Source organism: Lotus japonicus, chromosome 4, assembly GCF_012489685.1.
Source record: "Lotus japonicus ecotype B-129 chromosome 4, LjGifu_v1.2".
Taxonomy (NCBI): domain Eukaryota; kingdom Viridiplantae; phylum Streptophyta; class Magnoliopsida; order Fabales; family Fabaceae; genus Lotus; species Lotus japonicus.
Window position 1 is genome coordinate 842,216 of NC_080044.1, and position 16,115 is coordinate 858,330.

The window sequence follows — 16,115 nt, forward strand, 5'->3', positions numbered from 1 at the left end:
GCATAAAACCCAAAAACAAATAGATTTACATAGTTTTTGTTATGAATTCATCATTCATTATAAGAAAACTGCATAAAATTGTATTATTAAGGATGAATAAACAAACCCTAAAAAGACCCAAATTAATTGTGGTTTGGAAATTAAAAATTAATGAATGGAAAATGGAAAGAGAGGAAATAACTGTGTGCGTCTCTCTCAGGTGTTTTGTGTTGTGTGTGATTTTCTTTTCTTTTCCATTTTGTAGAAGTAGAAGGACCAGGTGGTGGTGGTGGCCACCGTTGACATAGGACTATTTCACGTTGCAATTATCAATCTACTATGTTGCCTCATATCTTTGTCCCTTCCATCATTTCGTTTTTCTATCCAACTTTACTATTTATACAAATCATATATCATACACTCTTTCATACAATGATAAGAATTTACCCCAAAATATTAGGAGAATAATTTTTGTGCACTGCACTAACCGATGTTATTAAACTCAATTCCGTGATTGATTCGGTTGAGACACTGGATTAATGAGTCAAACGTTTAACTGGCGAGTCATTGGTCCAACCTGTTAAACCAAAAATATAATTATAATTCTAGAAGGTGATTTCACTTGATCCACAACTTGTTCTCAATCATTATACTCTTACAAGATAAATTTAACATTCAAGACGCCGATAAGAGCTAATCATATACTAATTCTTTAGCTAGGTAAACCTACCCGTTGAAATGCTAGCCTTAATTCCTTAAGTCCTAGTAATCACAAAAGGAGCATTATAATCTAAACCTACTCGATGAGACATACCCAAAGCTTTATTCTTATTCAAAGAAGTTCATGTTTAGGTGGATGCAATCTAACATTGTCACTCATAAGATTCTTTTAGCTCCTAACTATATAATCATATCTTAATGGTGAGTATCCCGACTGTCACTCGGTTCAGACCTCATTCCCAACTCATAATATTATTACCTAAGGGTTAATGTCTCTCATTGTCACCTAGAAAACCTCAACCCTACCCAAATATAAACATTTCGTCGGATGACTGATGCAAAAGGCGGTTCCTTCCATTCACTAAACTGACATAAACTTTCCAATTTTCATGCACAAAGAAAATTAACAAACCTAAGACATATGTGTCTCTCCCATTTCTATGAATTAAGCATACAACAATCCATATCAATCTTTCAATTTGTTTATGAATCATTAAAGCTCTTATAACACCAATTGACCAAAAGAAGCCTTAAGCATGGAAAAGAACTCCAAACAAAGAAAGTCCATAATTATAATTGTATAAAAGTAGATTAAACAAGAGTGAATCAAATTATATCATAGAAATAGAAACAACGTACATAAAAGGAAAGAGAGGAAAGATGAAGCCCAAGGTAGGTTAGAGACATGGCCTTTCGGAGGAGCTGTCATCTTCCTCCATGATGCTCAAGCACCCACCTCCAAGGGCCCAACCTTCCTCTCCACCAAGCAAGTCTTTCGGCTCAAGAGAACCTCCTGATTAGGTGTTGAAATGGTTTTAAGTTCCTCCCAAGATATCCTGTAAGAAATGAAAAAACTCTATTTATAAAGTTTCAGCGTCCGCCCACAGATGTGTGTGGCCTCCTCTACGTACATGCGTGGGAAAAACATAAAACTGCAACCACCAGGTCAGTGTTGCTACGCATGTGTGTGGCCCAGTGGCGCACATGCGTGCCCTTGAGTTTTTTTTTTCCTTTTCTTCGTACAGTGCTGCCACGCATGCGCATATGAGTGGCTCGTCTAATTCTCCTTTAGTTTTGTAACTCCCTCTTCTCCTATCATCATGACTCTTTACTTGATCTTTAACCATCATCATTAGCCATCAAAATCCTATCCAACCTGCAAAGAATCTCAAGAACTCATCAAACAACAATGTCACTCATAGAAACATCTCATTAATCCTAATAATTCAGCAACCCTTCATTCAATTCAACAACTAAAACCCCCAAATGACCATCAACACCCATAAACTCATAAGATTTCAGTTCAAACCTAACCATAGGAATTAATCTCTAACTAAAACTAAAAAAACTAATAAAAAGATTAAATAAATAAACCCAAAACACCTAAATTAATGCAAATGCAACTAAATACAAGCCCAAGTAGCTCAAATCTTATTCTACCCCTCATATACTCACTATCACTCGTATACTAACCTATTTGGAAAAAAAAAACGTAAAACTCAATTCTAAATCATATTTGGGCCGAAAGACAAGCCATATAAGTCAAATACCAAACCTAAGTGGCCCATATTCAAGACAAACCCAAAATAAAATCAAATTACAGAAACAAAGAACATCGTGAGAAATAGAGAAAATACTAGTTATACAAGCTATGATGGAAGTCAAGTATTGAAAGATGACTCCAACAATATCTCCATAAAATAACTCATCGTAGATCCTCCCTTTGTAGGAAAGCATGCATTAGAAACATACACAAAATGGCTTATATAGTACACCCTCAACTTATGATTGGTTGACTAATTATGAGAATCCTTGTCATAGAATGTTGAAAATGGCCTAGAAGTGTGGCATGCCTTAGAAGGTTCAAGTTTTCTTATGGTTTATTGGAAAGAATGGTATTCAAACCACTTGGAGGAGAAATTGTTCATACTTAACTATTCACTTACAATTTAAAGATAACATTATATATTTTTTTGCGCCAATAATACTTTGTTTCAATAAATTGTGATATTCTCAGTTCTCTTAAAAATTAAATACCAAATGGTTAAAGAGAAAGAAGACAAATAAAGGAAATAGAGGAGAGAATGTGTGAGAATAAAGGATAAATACATCAATGGATATAATTCAAAAGGGTAAAAGAGGAAAACATATTTTATATTTATGAACATAAACTAAAATTATTGCATTTCTTAATTTATGCAGGTTTTAGGTTGTGTGCTTTTTTTCTTTCCTAGGCTTTTTCTCATTGGGTTTTTCCCAGAAAGGTTTTAACGAGACACAATCGTTAAACTTGGTGCCATACTTTGCTTGATATTCGCTTTCTCATGAGAGAGTTGTTCTCATGAATTTTTATTTTTTAATAAATTATTTATTTTCCAAAAAAAAAACGAAAGGAGTATAGTATAATTCAATGCAAAGTATAATTTGACAATAAATTATTATTTGTGGTATTTTTATAACACAAAAAACTTTTTTTGTGTTATTTGATCAACAATCAAAACATAATTGATTTCCCATTAATTTAGTGCAATTATTTTAGTTTTAACAAATCAAGTCTATCATATTAAGATTATATTATTATTCTAATTAATTGGTTGAATGTTATGGAAAAAATTATTTGGTTTAATGTTTAATATACATGTAACTATAGAAAGAACCATTAAGTTTATATTAATATTTTTAAATGACATTAATTGATTAGGATATCATCAACCATTCCTTTGTCAAACTTTACTAATATATGCATATAAGCATTAAATTTATAATAATATATTACCACAATTGGCTAAATAAATTATTTCAACTTTATTATCATTACTAATTTCTAATTGGTTGGTGTGAAATATAAACGGATCCTTCACCACCGTTGGATCCATATATCCATGCTTTTCTTCATGATTTGGTTTGAATTTAACTATGTATAAATAGATGATCCTAAAGCACTATTTTCTCATCCCAAAACACAAACAAACACTCCTATAGCAATGGCAACAAATTCTGCACTACTTATCGTCTTTTTCCTTTGCATTACCTTGACGATAGAACTCAAGTTTTCTACTGGTGCGTTGCTAGACATAGATGGTAACCATTTGAATGCTGCAAGTTACTACAACATCTTACCATTGGATTGGGGTAAAAGCCTTGGTGGAATTTCGGTTAGAGTTGCTGCTCCCGATGGAACACTTTCTGTTGTTCTCGAATGGTCTAAGACCTTTGCTGGCTTGCCAGTGAGCTTCTCAAACGTCACTGCATCATCAAAGGTCATCGAAAGAGACGACGTCGTAATGATCAGTTTTGTTTTGACCAAAAATAAAAATATTTTTCCTTGGGTCCTTGTCTATGATGAGTTGGCCAAAGTGTGGTTTTTTAGCACCGGCAGCCCTATCGATTACCCGGGTCGACAAGTTAAGAACGGGATTTTCCGAATTTCTTATGCTAATTTGGGTTACAAGCTTGTTTTTTGTGGTGATGTCAATACCTCAACTTGCAAAGATATTGGGATATATATAGATAGCGCTGGAAATAGTCGTATCGCTATCGATAGACCAGCAATGCTAGTTAAGTTCAAAAAAACAAGACTTTTCTAGCAACATCTTAAGGTGCGGTTCTGATTTTCCAGCAAGAAAGTGAATAAAAATATTGTATGAATAACGATGAAATTAATGTCATTCAAAGGAATTATCCATAACATAATATTTAAATAATGTTGCTAAGGGGGAGTATCATATGAGAAAGTCTTTCTTCTGTGAAAAAAATAAGAATAATTTGCAGCTTTTAGATTAAAATTAACGGATTAGATTAAAACATATAATTAAATGAATCACATGACCTCAATTTGAAACAACTTTGTGGCTTTTGTTCATCCCCGAAAAAATTTAAAATTCAATGCAATCAGTTAACAACAGAGAACATAACTACTCGATTGAAAGATCACAACTACAGTTTTACAACGTCGCAGATCCAATAGTAACATTGGTAATGCGAGAAAACACAAAATTCGTTCGTTGATGGACTTAGAAACCGACGTGCCTCTGCCATAGTGGTTCCATGGTGAAAAGTTAGATATGCGGTTCAATAGCAGCGGAGAGAAAATTTAGTGGGGGAAGAAGAGCGAAAGTCCGACACATGATTTTTTAATTGAGTGTTTTGATCCTAGCCATTTATTTTAATTTAATGGTTTAAAAATCATTCTCATGTTCTCGTATAAAAATGACTTTCTCATGTGATACATTCTCTCTCTCTCTCTACACCCTCCGGTCACATATATAAGCAAAAATAACATTTTAGATTCATTCATTTAATGAATGTATCTAGATATTATTAATGACTAGATACATTCATTAAATGAATGAACCTAAAATGTATTTTTTGCTTATATATGTGACCGGAGGGTGTATATATAATTCGTTTATAAATATCTAACGGCTATTATTAACTCGTCTTATCTTTCACCATAAACCACTCATCTCACTTAATATGTGCCTTATCTTCTCTCACTCAAAGGTCTAGGTAGTTTTTTTTAGTCAACCATAATTTTGCTCCGCAACAGAATAGGAGCCGGCTATATTGGTCCCTAGAAGATGGAAAAATTAGTCCATACAATTCAAGATTTATCCATTGGTTATATCAATCCTCGTGTTTGCATCCATGATTGTAACGCTAATATATAGAAGCGCCTATATGACGTGGTCAAGGCCCATGTTATCCTAATTACTACTGTCATATTAATCTTAATAAATTAATTTTCAGGACTTCTATCTATACCATCCTCTCTAAGATTTTAAGTAACTTTCGAGCTTAAAAGCCCTCACTAAAATAGGAGAAGAAAAAGGCTTCACCATATTGAGTTACCATTTTGTTAGCAGCTTTGAAGTTTCAGACAACTTGGAGATTAATTGATGAAGGTAAAAGGTGCAAATAGCTAATGTAAATTGGCATTTGCAAAGGAATTTTTCATGTGTTAACAAAAAAAAAAATGGTACGAGTTATCATATACAAGGCGCGCCAGTAGAATACCACGATGATAATACATAACTGCAGACATGGCACCCATGATAGACCAGATATCAACCAAAACTGAAGCCATATAAGACACAAATAAGTTATTAGTTCATCTATATGATGCACATAAAATATATCCCATCCAGCATTTGATTAGACATCAGCAAATTTTTAGAAACTAGTTTTAATTCTTAAGGAAAACCCAAACATAATCAAACTCAACAATTGGTAACAGGTTAGGGAGAAAGCAATAAGCATAATCAGAAAAGACAACCACCATTGTAGCACAAGATGACAACAAATATTATAGCCAAATGTCAAAATATTCTCATAAAAAACCTATCAATTCCTGTTGGAAATATTATGCAGGATAGTTGCTCCAAATAAGCAGAGCAAAAGCAACTACAATGATGCCAGGAAAGTGTTTTAATTGAGCTTTATACAAGACTAAAAATATAACCGCAAAAAGTAAATCGCTGCTAAGCATCATCACAGGCAAGATGTTCTACCCCAGAAAACTGGATATTACCCTCAAAGTAAGTGTCTACCTCCAAAGAAGATAGCTAATGCGCAAATACAGTATCATTTCGCCTAGGTGGTCTATCGGGAATACTTCCCGGCTTGAATTTTGAAGCTTCATGCCTTGCCAATTCAGGTGGAACAGGACTATTACTTTGAATGAGCATCTGTTTGAGGTCATAAAAAACATCAGTGTCATGAAGAGTCAGGAATGTAGTGGCGACACCCGTCTTCCCTGCACGGCCAGTACGCCCAATACGATGGGTGTACATTTCAATATTCCCAGGCATATCATAGTTGATGACATGAGCCACATCAGGTATGTCAATACCACGTCCAGCAACATCAGTGGCAACAAGAACATTGTATCTCTTGGTTCTAAATCCCTCAAGACTAATCTCCCTCTGCTCCTGCGATTTCCCTCCATGTAAAGTGGTCACACGGTATCCGTCCTTATCCAAATTCTTGGCAACCGTATCAGCATTCTTCTTGGTGTTGACAAAAACAATTGCTGTCTTGTCATTGAGCTCATCAAGCAACCTCTGGAGCTTATGAAACTTCTCAGGTTCCTTCACCATCATCACATACTGGCTGATCAACTCGGTTGCTTTTCCAGCAGTGCCTATGGTCACCACAACAGGGTTCCTCAAATACTTCCTGGCAAGCCTCTCCACTGCAGGCGGCATGGTGGCGCTAAACATGTAAGTGGTCCTGTAAATCTTCTTCTCGTCAAGCTCCTCATCTTCATTCTCAGGTTTCAGATTACTGGAAGGCATGGCATCCAGCACCCCCATAACCTGGGGCTCAAACCCCATATCAATCATGCGGTCAGCCTCATCAAGGACAACATAATTACATTGATTCAGAACAGCATAGCGCCGCTCCAAGCAATCAATCAAACGACCAGGGGTTGCAATCACAATCTCACAGCCCTGCCTTATCTTAAACCCTTGCTCCTCAATGGACTGTCCACCAACAATAGACACCACTTTGATGCCGAGATACTGAGCAAACTTAACAGTCTCATCCTCAATCTGCTGAGCAAGCTCACGAGTAGGTGCCATGACAACAGCATACGGACCCTCAGCTTCATTCTCCTCACTAATGGGTGGAAGCCTGGTGATGTAACTCAACATGGGAAGAACGAAAGCGGCGGTTTTCCCAGAACCGGTTTCGGCAACTCCAATGACATCACGCTGCTGAAGACCAAGTGGAATAGCAGCCATCTGAATAGGAGAAGGGGTCTTGTAACCAGCCTTCTCAACAGACTTCAAGAGCTCCTGGCTCAACCTACTCTCATCCCAGCTCCGCATAGGGCGAGGGATCTTGGAACCCTTGTAGGAGATGTTGAAGTCCTCCCTGAAGATACGCCAATCCCTCTCCGTCATCTCCTCCAGCTTCTTCTCACTCCAGTGGCGGTCCACCCTCATGTCAAACGTGTCATACATATCAGCAGCCTCCTCCTTCCGGCGCTGAGCGTCCGCCTCCTCCGGCTTCTCCTCAATGCCGTCCTTCTTCCGGATTTGATCCCGCATATCCTTCTCATTCTTGGCAGCAAGCTTCTTCTGCTCGCGGCGGTCCATCCCGGCGCGGAAGCCACGGCCGAAGAGAAGCTGAGCCTCGTGAGGGTTCTGGTAGAGGGCATTCATGTCACGCGAGGTGTCCTCCGTGTTCTCCCAATCGAAGGAGAAGCGGAACTTCTCACTGGGCTTGATAACACGCTTCTTAGGCTTCTTCGACCCGAGGTACTGCTCCTTGATCGCATCCAGCTCCTTCTCACGCTCCCGCTCCGCCAGTTTCTCCAAGCGAGCACGCTCCCTGGCCTTGTTCTCCTCGTCGCGCTCCCTCTCTCGGTTTCGCCGTTCGCGGTCTCTGTCCCTGTCCCTCTCGCGGTCCCTTTCACGGTCACGGTCACGGTCCCTATCCCTATCCCTATCGCGGTCGCGGCGGTTGGGGTCGGCGGAGGGGGGATTGGAATCGGAGAGGATCTGTTGATGGCGGCGCCTCTGGTCGGCGATTTGATCCTGACGGCGTTTTAGGGCCAATTCCTCGCGCTCAGCTTTAGTGAGGAACTTTGGCTTGGGTAGGGTTGCGGCCACGTCATCGGTTGGGCGTTTCATGGTGTTTGATTTTGGAATGAACTAACTAGTAGTTGCTGCTGTTAACTAGAGAAAACAAAAGAGAGAGATCGCTTGGTTAATTGCAGGAGGGGAAGGGTAGAGGAAGAGGAGAGAACTCAGATCAGATGACAAGTTCCAGACTCTTCTATTCTATCTCACACAACGGAACACACAAGGGTTTGCAAACACAAAACCCTAAGTAACAGAAAACTGGAATCCACCAGGATTTGAGAAAATTCTCGTTTTTAATTGTCAATAATAAACTGAAATAGGCTATTCCTTACAAATTCTTAAATAGGAAAAGAAAATATCCTAACAGAAAAATAAATAATATCCTAAAAGATCCTAATTAAAAATAAAAAATCCTAATTAAAAATAAATAAGCTCCTAACCAAAAATAAGTAAGATCATAAAGATTCTAACTTAATTAAAAAAAACATAATAAATCCTAAATTGATTTAAAAATACTAAAAATAATAACTTCCTAATTAATTGCTCCTGCATTAGACGAAAACACGCACAACATCTTCATCAAAACGCGCAGCAAGCCTGTCTGCGTCACTATCTATCTATCTATCTATCTATCTATCAATCCTCTCTCTTTCTGCTCCTTCTGCCTTTACTTGTAAGGATGACTATTGCCTATTTCCTAAACTTAGGGCTTGATTTAGGTTGATATAGATTGTTTTTCATAAAACGATAATTTTGAGATATATGATTAGATTCATGGGTAAAACTTTTTATGTCATATAAATTAAATCTATATCTATATAATATACTAAAGGAAGGAGTCGATCCTTTCCGTCTTCAAGAGGTTTGAGACATGATAATTTCCTCTCTCCTTATTTTTTTTTATCATGTATGTGAAAAAAAAATTAATCATATTGTGCATATTCAATAGAGGAATGCCATCCATAGAGACCGGTGGCCAAAGGACAAAAAAAACATAGGAATGCCATCCATATGATTCAAATTACGAGACAAACTTCTGAGATTTCCCACCTATTTATTACTCATGATAATCTTGTTTTCTTTCAAGCTAATAGGAGGAAGCAGATGTAATGCACCAGATCCTGATTAATTACCAACAAGTGTCAGCCAACTTATTAACTTGGATAAATCTGGACTTTCTTTTAAGCTGAAATGTTCCAGAAGGTTATAAACATGCCATATAAGGACAATTTTAAATTAAGGAGGTCGAAAGTCAATCCAAGTATCTTGAGCTACCAACCTTAATTGGCAAGTCAAAACAACAAGTTCTTAACTTTGTTCATGATATAGGGTGTGGAAGAAGCTAAAGGGTCGGAAGGAGCGATTCCTGGCGGCACGCAGTTGGAAGAGAAGTTCTCATTAAATCGATGACCCAAGCTATCCTGACTTATATTATGTGTTTTTATATCTTTGCATGTTGGACAATGTAAACAAGGAGAAAGGATAATACATTGGGTCAATTATAATGCATTATGTCAATCTGAAAAGGAAGTGGGGGCGAGTTTCTAGAGTTTTTAAGTCTTTAATGATGCTCTTGGCTAAAGATATTCTCAATGTCTGAATTCCTTAATGGTTAGATGTCTGAAGGTCAGATACTTCCTAAGATCGCATTTCACTCATGCAAACCAGGGACATATGTCCAGCAACACATGGCGAAGCATGCATTCAACAAGTAAGTTGGGTCATCAGGAAGGGTTGCTATTGGGGGATAGGGGTGGGAGTGATGTCGAATTGTCGATGTATGGACAGATAATTGACTCCCTAAACAAAACGACTTCAGAGTTTTGACTCAAAAACAAGCTAGTTGTACTTTCACTTGTGTTTTTTACCTGATGGGTTTGCATAACAAGTTTTGGCAGTACTAGCTAGGGTTCTTCATATCTGGTCCAATCCAATAAAACAAAAAAATCGATAAAAAAAAACCAAAATCCAATAAAATCGGAAACCGAACAAACTGAAAAAAAGATATAATTTCAAGTAATTATTTGAATAAATATGGATCAACGTGAACAAAATAATCTTAATTTTTTATAATATATGACAATGTTATCTATATTAATTCTATAAATCATTTAAGGGTGAGGTTATTATATATTGTATATTTTTAAGATTTATATACTACAACAATATCAAAGGATAGAAAAGTTTAGGGCCTTACATATCTAATTTTCTTTTTTGTTGTGCATATTTAATATTTACAGTGATAGATGTCTGAACCAAAATAACGATAATGGATTGGGCATAAAACGCTTAAATGGGACAACACCACGGGATTCATCTTCTTCTCCATGAGGAATTATGAAATTGCCATTGTCTTTTGAGTGTGGTGAAGTACTACTGCAATAAATCATCTGGTCGATCACTTCTCTCCCTTCGCATATGATTTTAATATCACAGCTTTCTTGTATAGTTTTCAGCACCATGTCCGCTATTGCATTTTGCCTTCTAGACCCAGCAGATTTTCTACTCATCCATGATCCAATTAATAAAACAGTTAGAAAATGCTAAGTATTTTTTTTTTGAAAGCATAATTTTTATTTGATGAAATAGTTGAAAGTACAAACATTACTCAATAAAATGAGCATAATCCCTTCCAAAAATGCTAAGTATTATAAGGGGAATTTATATGGTGTCACAGAATTGATGATTCTTGACATGGTATATACCTTAAGTTAGACTTGATAGTTCCAATCACTAATTTCCTTATATTGAGATTCCGGACCAGGTCCACGATGGCTTTAGCAACATTGTCACCCTCAATCAGCATCACCTCCACCTTAACCTGTACGTTAATTAGCTTAGGTCAATGAATTTGAGGAACTAATCTTAGATATTGCATTTCTAATCAAGAATTTTGTTACCTTTGAATCAACGCATAGGTCAATGAACTTTTGAAGGAGCAATTTCCTCTTGGCTTTCTCTAGGGTCAAGCAGATGTTAACATGCTCTAAATTTACATGACTCCTAGGAATTTTCCCCACTGTATACATCATATTATCACACATAAAAGCAGGCAAATCAGTACCGGCCACAACCACTAACTGAAGTTGTCACTTTGACTCAGACCCGATCTGGTTTATAGGTGAGTTGAATTGGTCAAAATTCAGCTCGCCCAAAATCAAAGTTAGACGAACCCAACTCATCCAGCCCGCGGGTTAGACGGGTTCGCACAGGATTGAGTTTGGCTGGCCTCTGATATATATATATATATATATATATCATCTTCCCATATATAAAATTTATCTTAGTTATATCTTAACTTAATGTGATACTTTTTAACATATTCTCTCATACCTAGGATCGAAGATTATCTTCTAATATATAAAGATTATTTTGATCATGACTCGATCGAGTCAATGTGAAATTTTCCAATACTTGGAGAGTTGAATTTGCTTGATGAACTATTTAGATTTGTTGTAAATAGTGTACTATAATCCTTTGAGAAAAAAATTCTTTTTTTTTTCTTTCATTTTTCTAACTTTTTCTATCTAAAAACCCGCAAGCCAACCTGAGAACCGTAGTAGCTCAAGCCGGACTTGCTCAATTCACTTTCCTGACAACTCAAAGCAAGTATGCTCGGGTTCGCTAGTTTCGACAACCATAGGCGGTAGAAGAAACCTTGGCGGATCCGGTATGTGGCCAAGCGAATCAAGTTGTTGATAAATCAATGAATCTCAGGATTTATCTATAGGATTTCACATATTAGAGGAGCTACAAGTTAGTTGTTGATGTAGATTTTTCTTTAAAAATGTTTTGTTCACGCCTCATTTGAGGTTGAAAGAGGTGGAGAGAAGAGAGATATAAAGAAAATATGAGATTTAATATGTAATGTTATAAGAAAAGTGGAGAAGATCACTTACGTGGAGTTGGAATGAGCTTGACTTGAGGGAAAACGTGTAGGAGACACACAGTGGTAGAGGAGGGTGTCACGGCATGCTTCAAGGCCCATGAAAGCGCTTCCATACTTGAATTTCCATCAAAACTCACAGCCACATAAACAACATCATCTTTCTCAGCTTGGTGATTATCAATATCAAGAGAGAACACACTGGCGCTCTCGCAGTCTTCTGGTATTGTATCTAAACTTAAACCCTCCTTCATATTAATATTGATCTCAAACAGCTCGGAATCTGATTCTGACTCTGAATCTTCGTCCCCTATCTCACTGCTGCTATAGCTAGAGCTACAGCTTTCTTCATCATGCAAACACTCACTTGTTAACATTATACTTATTGCTTTCTCCAATTTTATGCCAAGTTGCTCTCCCGTGATTTTAGTTGAGCTAGCTAGACCTTCATCCTAGCTTTATGTATGCTTGATCAAGATTTAAAATGAATTGAAAGGTAGATGAGTTTTTGTACTTGACATGATTTAAGTGTATATATATGTTGGTTTCTTGTTCTATAATAATGTTCTAAATTGACTTTTTTTTTTCAAATAATGTTTTTGTCCCCAAATAATAGCTTAAGTGTTAAGATATGTGGACATATGGGTTGAGAGTGAGAGGTCTAGGGTTCAAACCTTAGAGATTGTTATTTATTTTTCTGATGTAAAATAAAAAATAAAAATAAATAAAAATCCATTTAGATAATTTGAAATACTATTTAAGATTTTTGGTTAATTATATTTTATTTGATTCCTTCGTACTAGATAGATTTGACTTTGTCCTTGTTTCCCCCAAATAGCGTCCATAATCTTAAGAATTTAATAACATACATTGAGTCTAAATAAATTTTCAATAGATGTTTGACTATACTTTGAGATAGCTATGTTTAATTATACTACTTCTTTTATAGATAATAAACTTCTGTGATAATATAAAAAATTTGACATGCACTTTGGGATGATAGAAATAAATCATGGCCATTGGATATAATATTGAATCTAACATTGAATTATCAAATTTAAAACATTAAGTAATGTGACTTTTTTAATTAACTTTTATTTTTAAGTGGTCATGGTGGCCATAAATAAACTTTTCATCATGAGATATATCTCATCAGTCTATGATTACTTAATTCCAATACTAAGTGTGTGTTTAAAAAACTCATCCAGGATCCATGTTTGACTCTGATCCACGTTTTTAGAAGCAAGAAATAGTTGCTTTTGGATTTCTGGATCCACGTTTAGCCTCTCCAGATTTGAAACCGGTATACAAGTTGAGTATAATGTGAAAAACTTTATCACAATTCAAAAGAAAGTTCACTTTTATTTAAAAATACATACCAAATAAACAGATATCAAAACATTGCTAAATTCATTATAATACGTATATCTTGTATATTATTCAGCCTAAGCAAGAACCTCGAGCAGAATATGCCCATTGGGCCCATTAGTTAAAAACAAATCACATGCTTAGTCAATGGAACCCATAGCAGCATGCAAATGGGAAAATTAAGTATATCACAGACACTGATATACGTTTCTATACATTTATCTCGACATGACCAAGAAAACAATGAACAATTTATTGTCAAGAACACGTACGTCATATCTATGCGTAGAAAATTAAAAAGATGAAAATGGTAATGAATTGAAAGCAACAAAACCTGATGGGGAGCCTGGAGAAGAGCCTTTAAACAAATTAAAGTAAAACAAAGGCCATTAACAAATCTATCCTACTTCAGTGATAGTATCCTTCTGTAGTACGAATCAAGCACAATAACAGCATGAAATGCTCGCTCCAAAAAAAAAAATGTTGCAGTTCATGGCAAAAAAGTTCACCTGTTTTCATGAATAACTTGAGTTTGCAGTTTTTCACAACAATCAGGATTCAGGACTACTATTAGTTAAAAACATTTCCAGGCCAACCAAACTCTGCCCACAATGTTGTATGTAAAGTGCATTCTTCCTGGTTTCAAAAACTAAATTTTCATGTCCGCTATTGAAGTTTCAAAACCATTCAATTCATTAGTCAAAGAACTTGCCCCCTTTGCTGCAATTTACTCACACACTCAATGGTCATATCTGTGTCACTGTATGTAACCATTCCAGCAAAGGCTCTTGTGCTGGCCCTAGATGTTTTCAGCTAATATATTGTTGCAGAGAAGAATTTGGCCTGCAGCAAACAAAATTGAGCACTCTTAACCATTTATATTATTTGGAATATTCATGGAGAATATAGAGAAATTACGATATGTGGAAATGAACTTCAAAACAGAATTCAAATACAATGGTTTTTGGAATTTAATATAATCCACTAATCCTTGAGTCAAAATATAAGTGAGCAAGCAAAATTTGTGAAAAATATCTAAGCTAAAATTCAAAATATTCAAAAATATAAAAGCAGATCAAAATAAGAATCCAATTCCCAATTGAGGTGCATTAATTTCAATCAGCATAAGCATATCCATAAAAGCTTGAAGCAAGTCTCTCTTTGCTTGAGTTATGTACTTTTTCATTTGCAATTGCAACTAATAAGTGAATTCAAAAAACCATGCAGTCAAATGTACCCAAGTTAATCACAGCATCTTGTGACACCTTAAAATATACCTTCAAATCAGCTAATCTATGCAAGTGAAGAAGATGAAATAATTAACACTTAACAGTTAAAACCCATGTACCAAAACAGGCATCCAAATATTTTAATCAAAATCTACAACACAGAAACACAATTCTCTCCCCCTCTCAAGTAGCACATATAATCCAGGATATATAACCAGGAACATATTTCAATGTAGCATCAAGATATCAATTTATTAATAGGATCAGGCAAAATTAAGCAGTTGCAAAGATCCCCACCTCAGATATAGATAAAAATCTAGAACCCATAATAAGACATAGTAAGGATTAAAGCCTAATGGTGATAACAAAAATGTACCGAACATACTTACATTTAACAGGTGAAACCAAGCTTTCAATGTAATTGGTGAGAGAGCAACCAACGATGTCGCTAGCAATTTTGGTGTCTACTAATTTATTTATGATCTCTCCCGATATAGAGAATTGCTTGGGACCCACCATATGTTGACAACAACAAGGCATCCCCATTCTCAGATAAGATAAGCACGTTGCAAACCGGGGCCAGCTAAAAAAATTGTCATCGCCAATGATGTTGAACAACTGAGTCCATGACTTGTGCACTCCAAACTCCTTCATTTGCCAAACCACAAAATTACGGGTTTTCTTGTCATTTTGAGAAACACATAGGGAATCCCTCAAAACTCCTAGGATTGGCATATAAAGGTGGGGCGAATTGAGGCATTGTTCTGGTAGCTGGGTTCCAGAAACAGAGCAGCGAGCAGTATTTCCTAATTGCATAATCAAATTGTAATTTGCATAAAAGAAATCAAGCCGTTGCAGGTTCCAATTCCAAGAGTGAAGTTACAGAGCGAGATGAGATATAAGGTCGGCGAAAATCATCGAAAAATCTGCATTTCTAGAAGATTACCGGTGAAGGTGAAGTTTCACGAATGCAGAATCGGAGATGAGAGACTTACATGATTGATTTTGACACACACGTGAGATTGTACCGGAAGCCATGAAAAGATTTCTACCACAAGTTCTTCCGGGAGAAACCACGCCATGTTGCGTTGCCGGAGGTGGTGGCTGCCGGTCTCCGATTGCAGGAATAGTAATACTAGTATGTTAGGTTACGCACCGCAACGAATACTCCTTATTGCTTTTTTATTTAATACTCCTAAATTGGATCAGTTTCTTATTGGGCTTTTGGCCTGTTGCCTTTTATTTAATTTTAATTAACCAAGAAATTAGTTTAACAATAATTTATTCCTCACAAAACTAAACTATTGCCAGTGAATTTAGCGACGGATCTCAAGGGAATAA

At 36.2% G+C, this 16,115-nt stretch overlaps 4 protein-coding genes across 4 annotated transcripts; 1 reads left to right on the forward strand and 3 right to left on the reverse strand.

Moving 5' to 3' along the window:
• The first annotated feature begins 3,683 nt into the window (after positions 1-3,683).
• LOC130710605 (kunitz trypsin inhibitor 5-like) lies at positions 3,684-4,286 on the forward strand. Its single transcript, XM_057559937.1, has one exon. It carries the CDS (start codon positions 3,684-3,686, stop codon positions 4,284-4,286), a length of 603 nt encoding a protein of 200 aa, XP_057415920.1.
• A 1,693-nt stretch (positions 4,287-5,979) lies between these two features.
• LOC130710919 (DEAD-box ATP-dependent RNA helicase 21) lies at positions 5,980-8,530 on the reverse strand. Its single transcript, XM_057560312.1, has one exon. It carries the CDS (start codon positions 8,337-8,339, stop codon positions 6,264-6,266), a length of 2,076 nt encoding a protein of 691 aa, XP_057416295.1. The 5' UTR covers positions 8,340-8,530; the 3' UTR covers positions 5,980-6,263.
• A 1,859-nt stretch (positions 8,531-10,389) lies between these two features.
• LOC130714271 (U-box domain-containing protein 35-like) lies at positions 10,390-12,852 on the reverse strand. The gene is made up of 4 exons (XM_057564175.1): positions 12,191-12,852; positions 11,192-11,310; positions 10,997-11,112; positions 10,390-10,793 (listed from the first exon to the last, which is right to left on the reverse strand). The coding sequence occupies exons 1-4, from the start codon at positions 12,552-12,554 to the stop codon at positions 10,526-10,528; spliced, it is 867 nt and encodes a 288-aa protein (XP_057420158.1). The 5' UTR covers positions 12,555-12,852; the 3' UTR covers positions 10,390-10,525.
• Positions 12,853-13,586: 734 nt separating this feature from the next.
• Positions 13,587-16,088, reverse strand: LOC130714272 (uncharacterized). Its single transcript, XM_057564176.1, has 2 exons — positions 15,164-16,088; positions 13,587-14,388 (listed from the first exon to the last, which is right to left on the reverse strand). The coding sequence occupies exons 1-2, from the start codon at positions 15,588-15,590 to the stop codon at positions 14,345-14,347; spliced, it is 471 nt and encodes a 156-aa protein (XP_057420159.1). The 5' UTR covers positions 15,591-16,088; the 3' UTR covers positions 13,587-14,344.
• Between the last annotated feature and the right edge of the window lie 27 nt (positions 16,089-16,115).

What these genes read in the sequence shown, in the direction of transcription:
- LOC130710605 (XM_057559937.1), top strand. Translation starts at nt 3,684, where the DNA reads ATGGCAACAAATTCTGCACTACTTATCGTCTTTTTCCTTTGCATTACC.
- LOC130710919 (XM_057560312.1), bottom strand. Translation starts at nt 8,339, where the DNA reads ATGAAACGCCCAACCGATGACGTGGCCGCAACCCTACCCAAGCCAAAG.
- LOC130714271 (XM_057564175.1), bottom strand. Translation starts at nt 12,554, where the DNA reads ATGTTAACAAGTGAGTGTTTGCATGATGAAGAAAGCTGTAGCTCTAGC. An exon ending in CAAGCTCATTCCAACTCCAC is followed by an intron (nt 11,311 to 12,190) that starts GTAAGTGATCTT and finishes TGATGTATACAG; the next exon opens with TGGGGAAAATTCCTAGGAGT. An exon ending in ACCTATGCGTTGATTCAAAG is followed by an intron (nt 11,113 to 11,191) that starts GTAACAAAATTC and finishes ATTAACGTACAG; the next exon opens with GTTAAGGTGGAGGTGATGCT.
- LOC130714272 (XM_057564176.1), bottom strand. Translation starts at nt 15,590, where the DNA reads ATGCAATTAGGAAATACTGCTCGCTGCTCTGTTTCTGGAACCCAGCTA. An exon ending in CTTGGTTTCACCTGTTAAAT is followed by an intron (nt 14,389 to 15,163) that starts GTAAGTATGTTC and finishes TGTTTGCTGCAG; the next exon opens with GCCAAATTCTTCTCTGCAAC.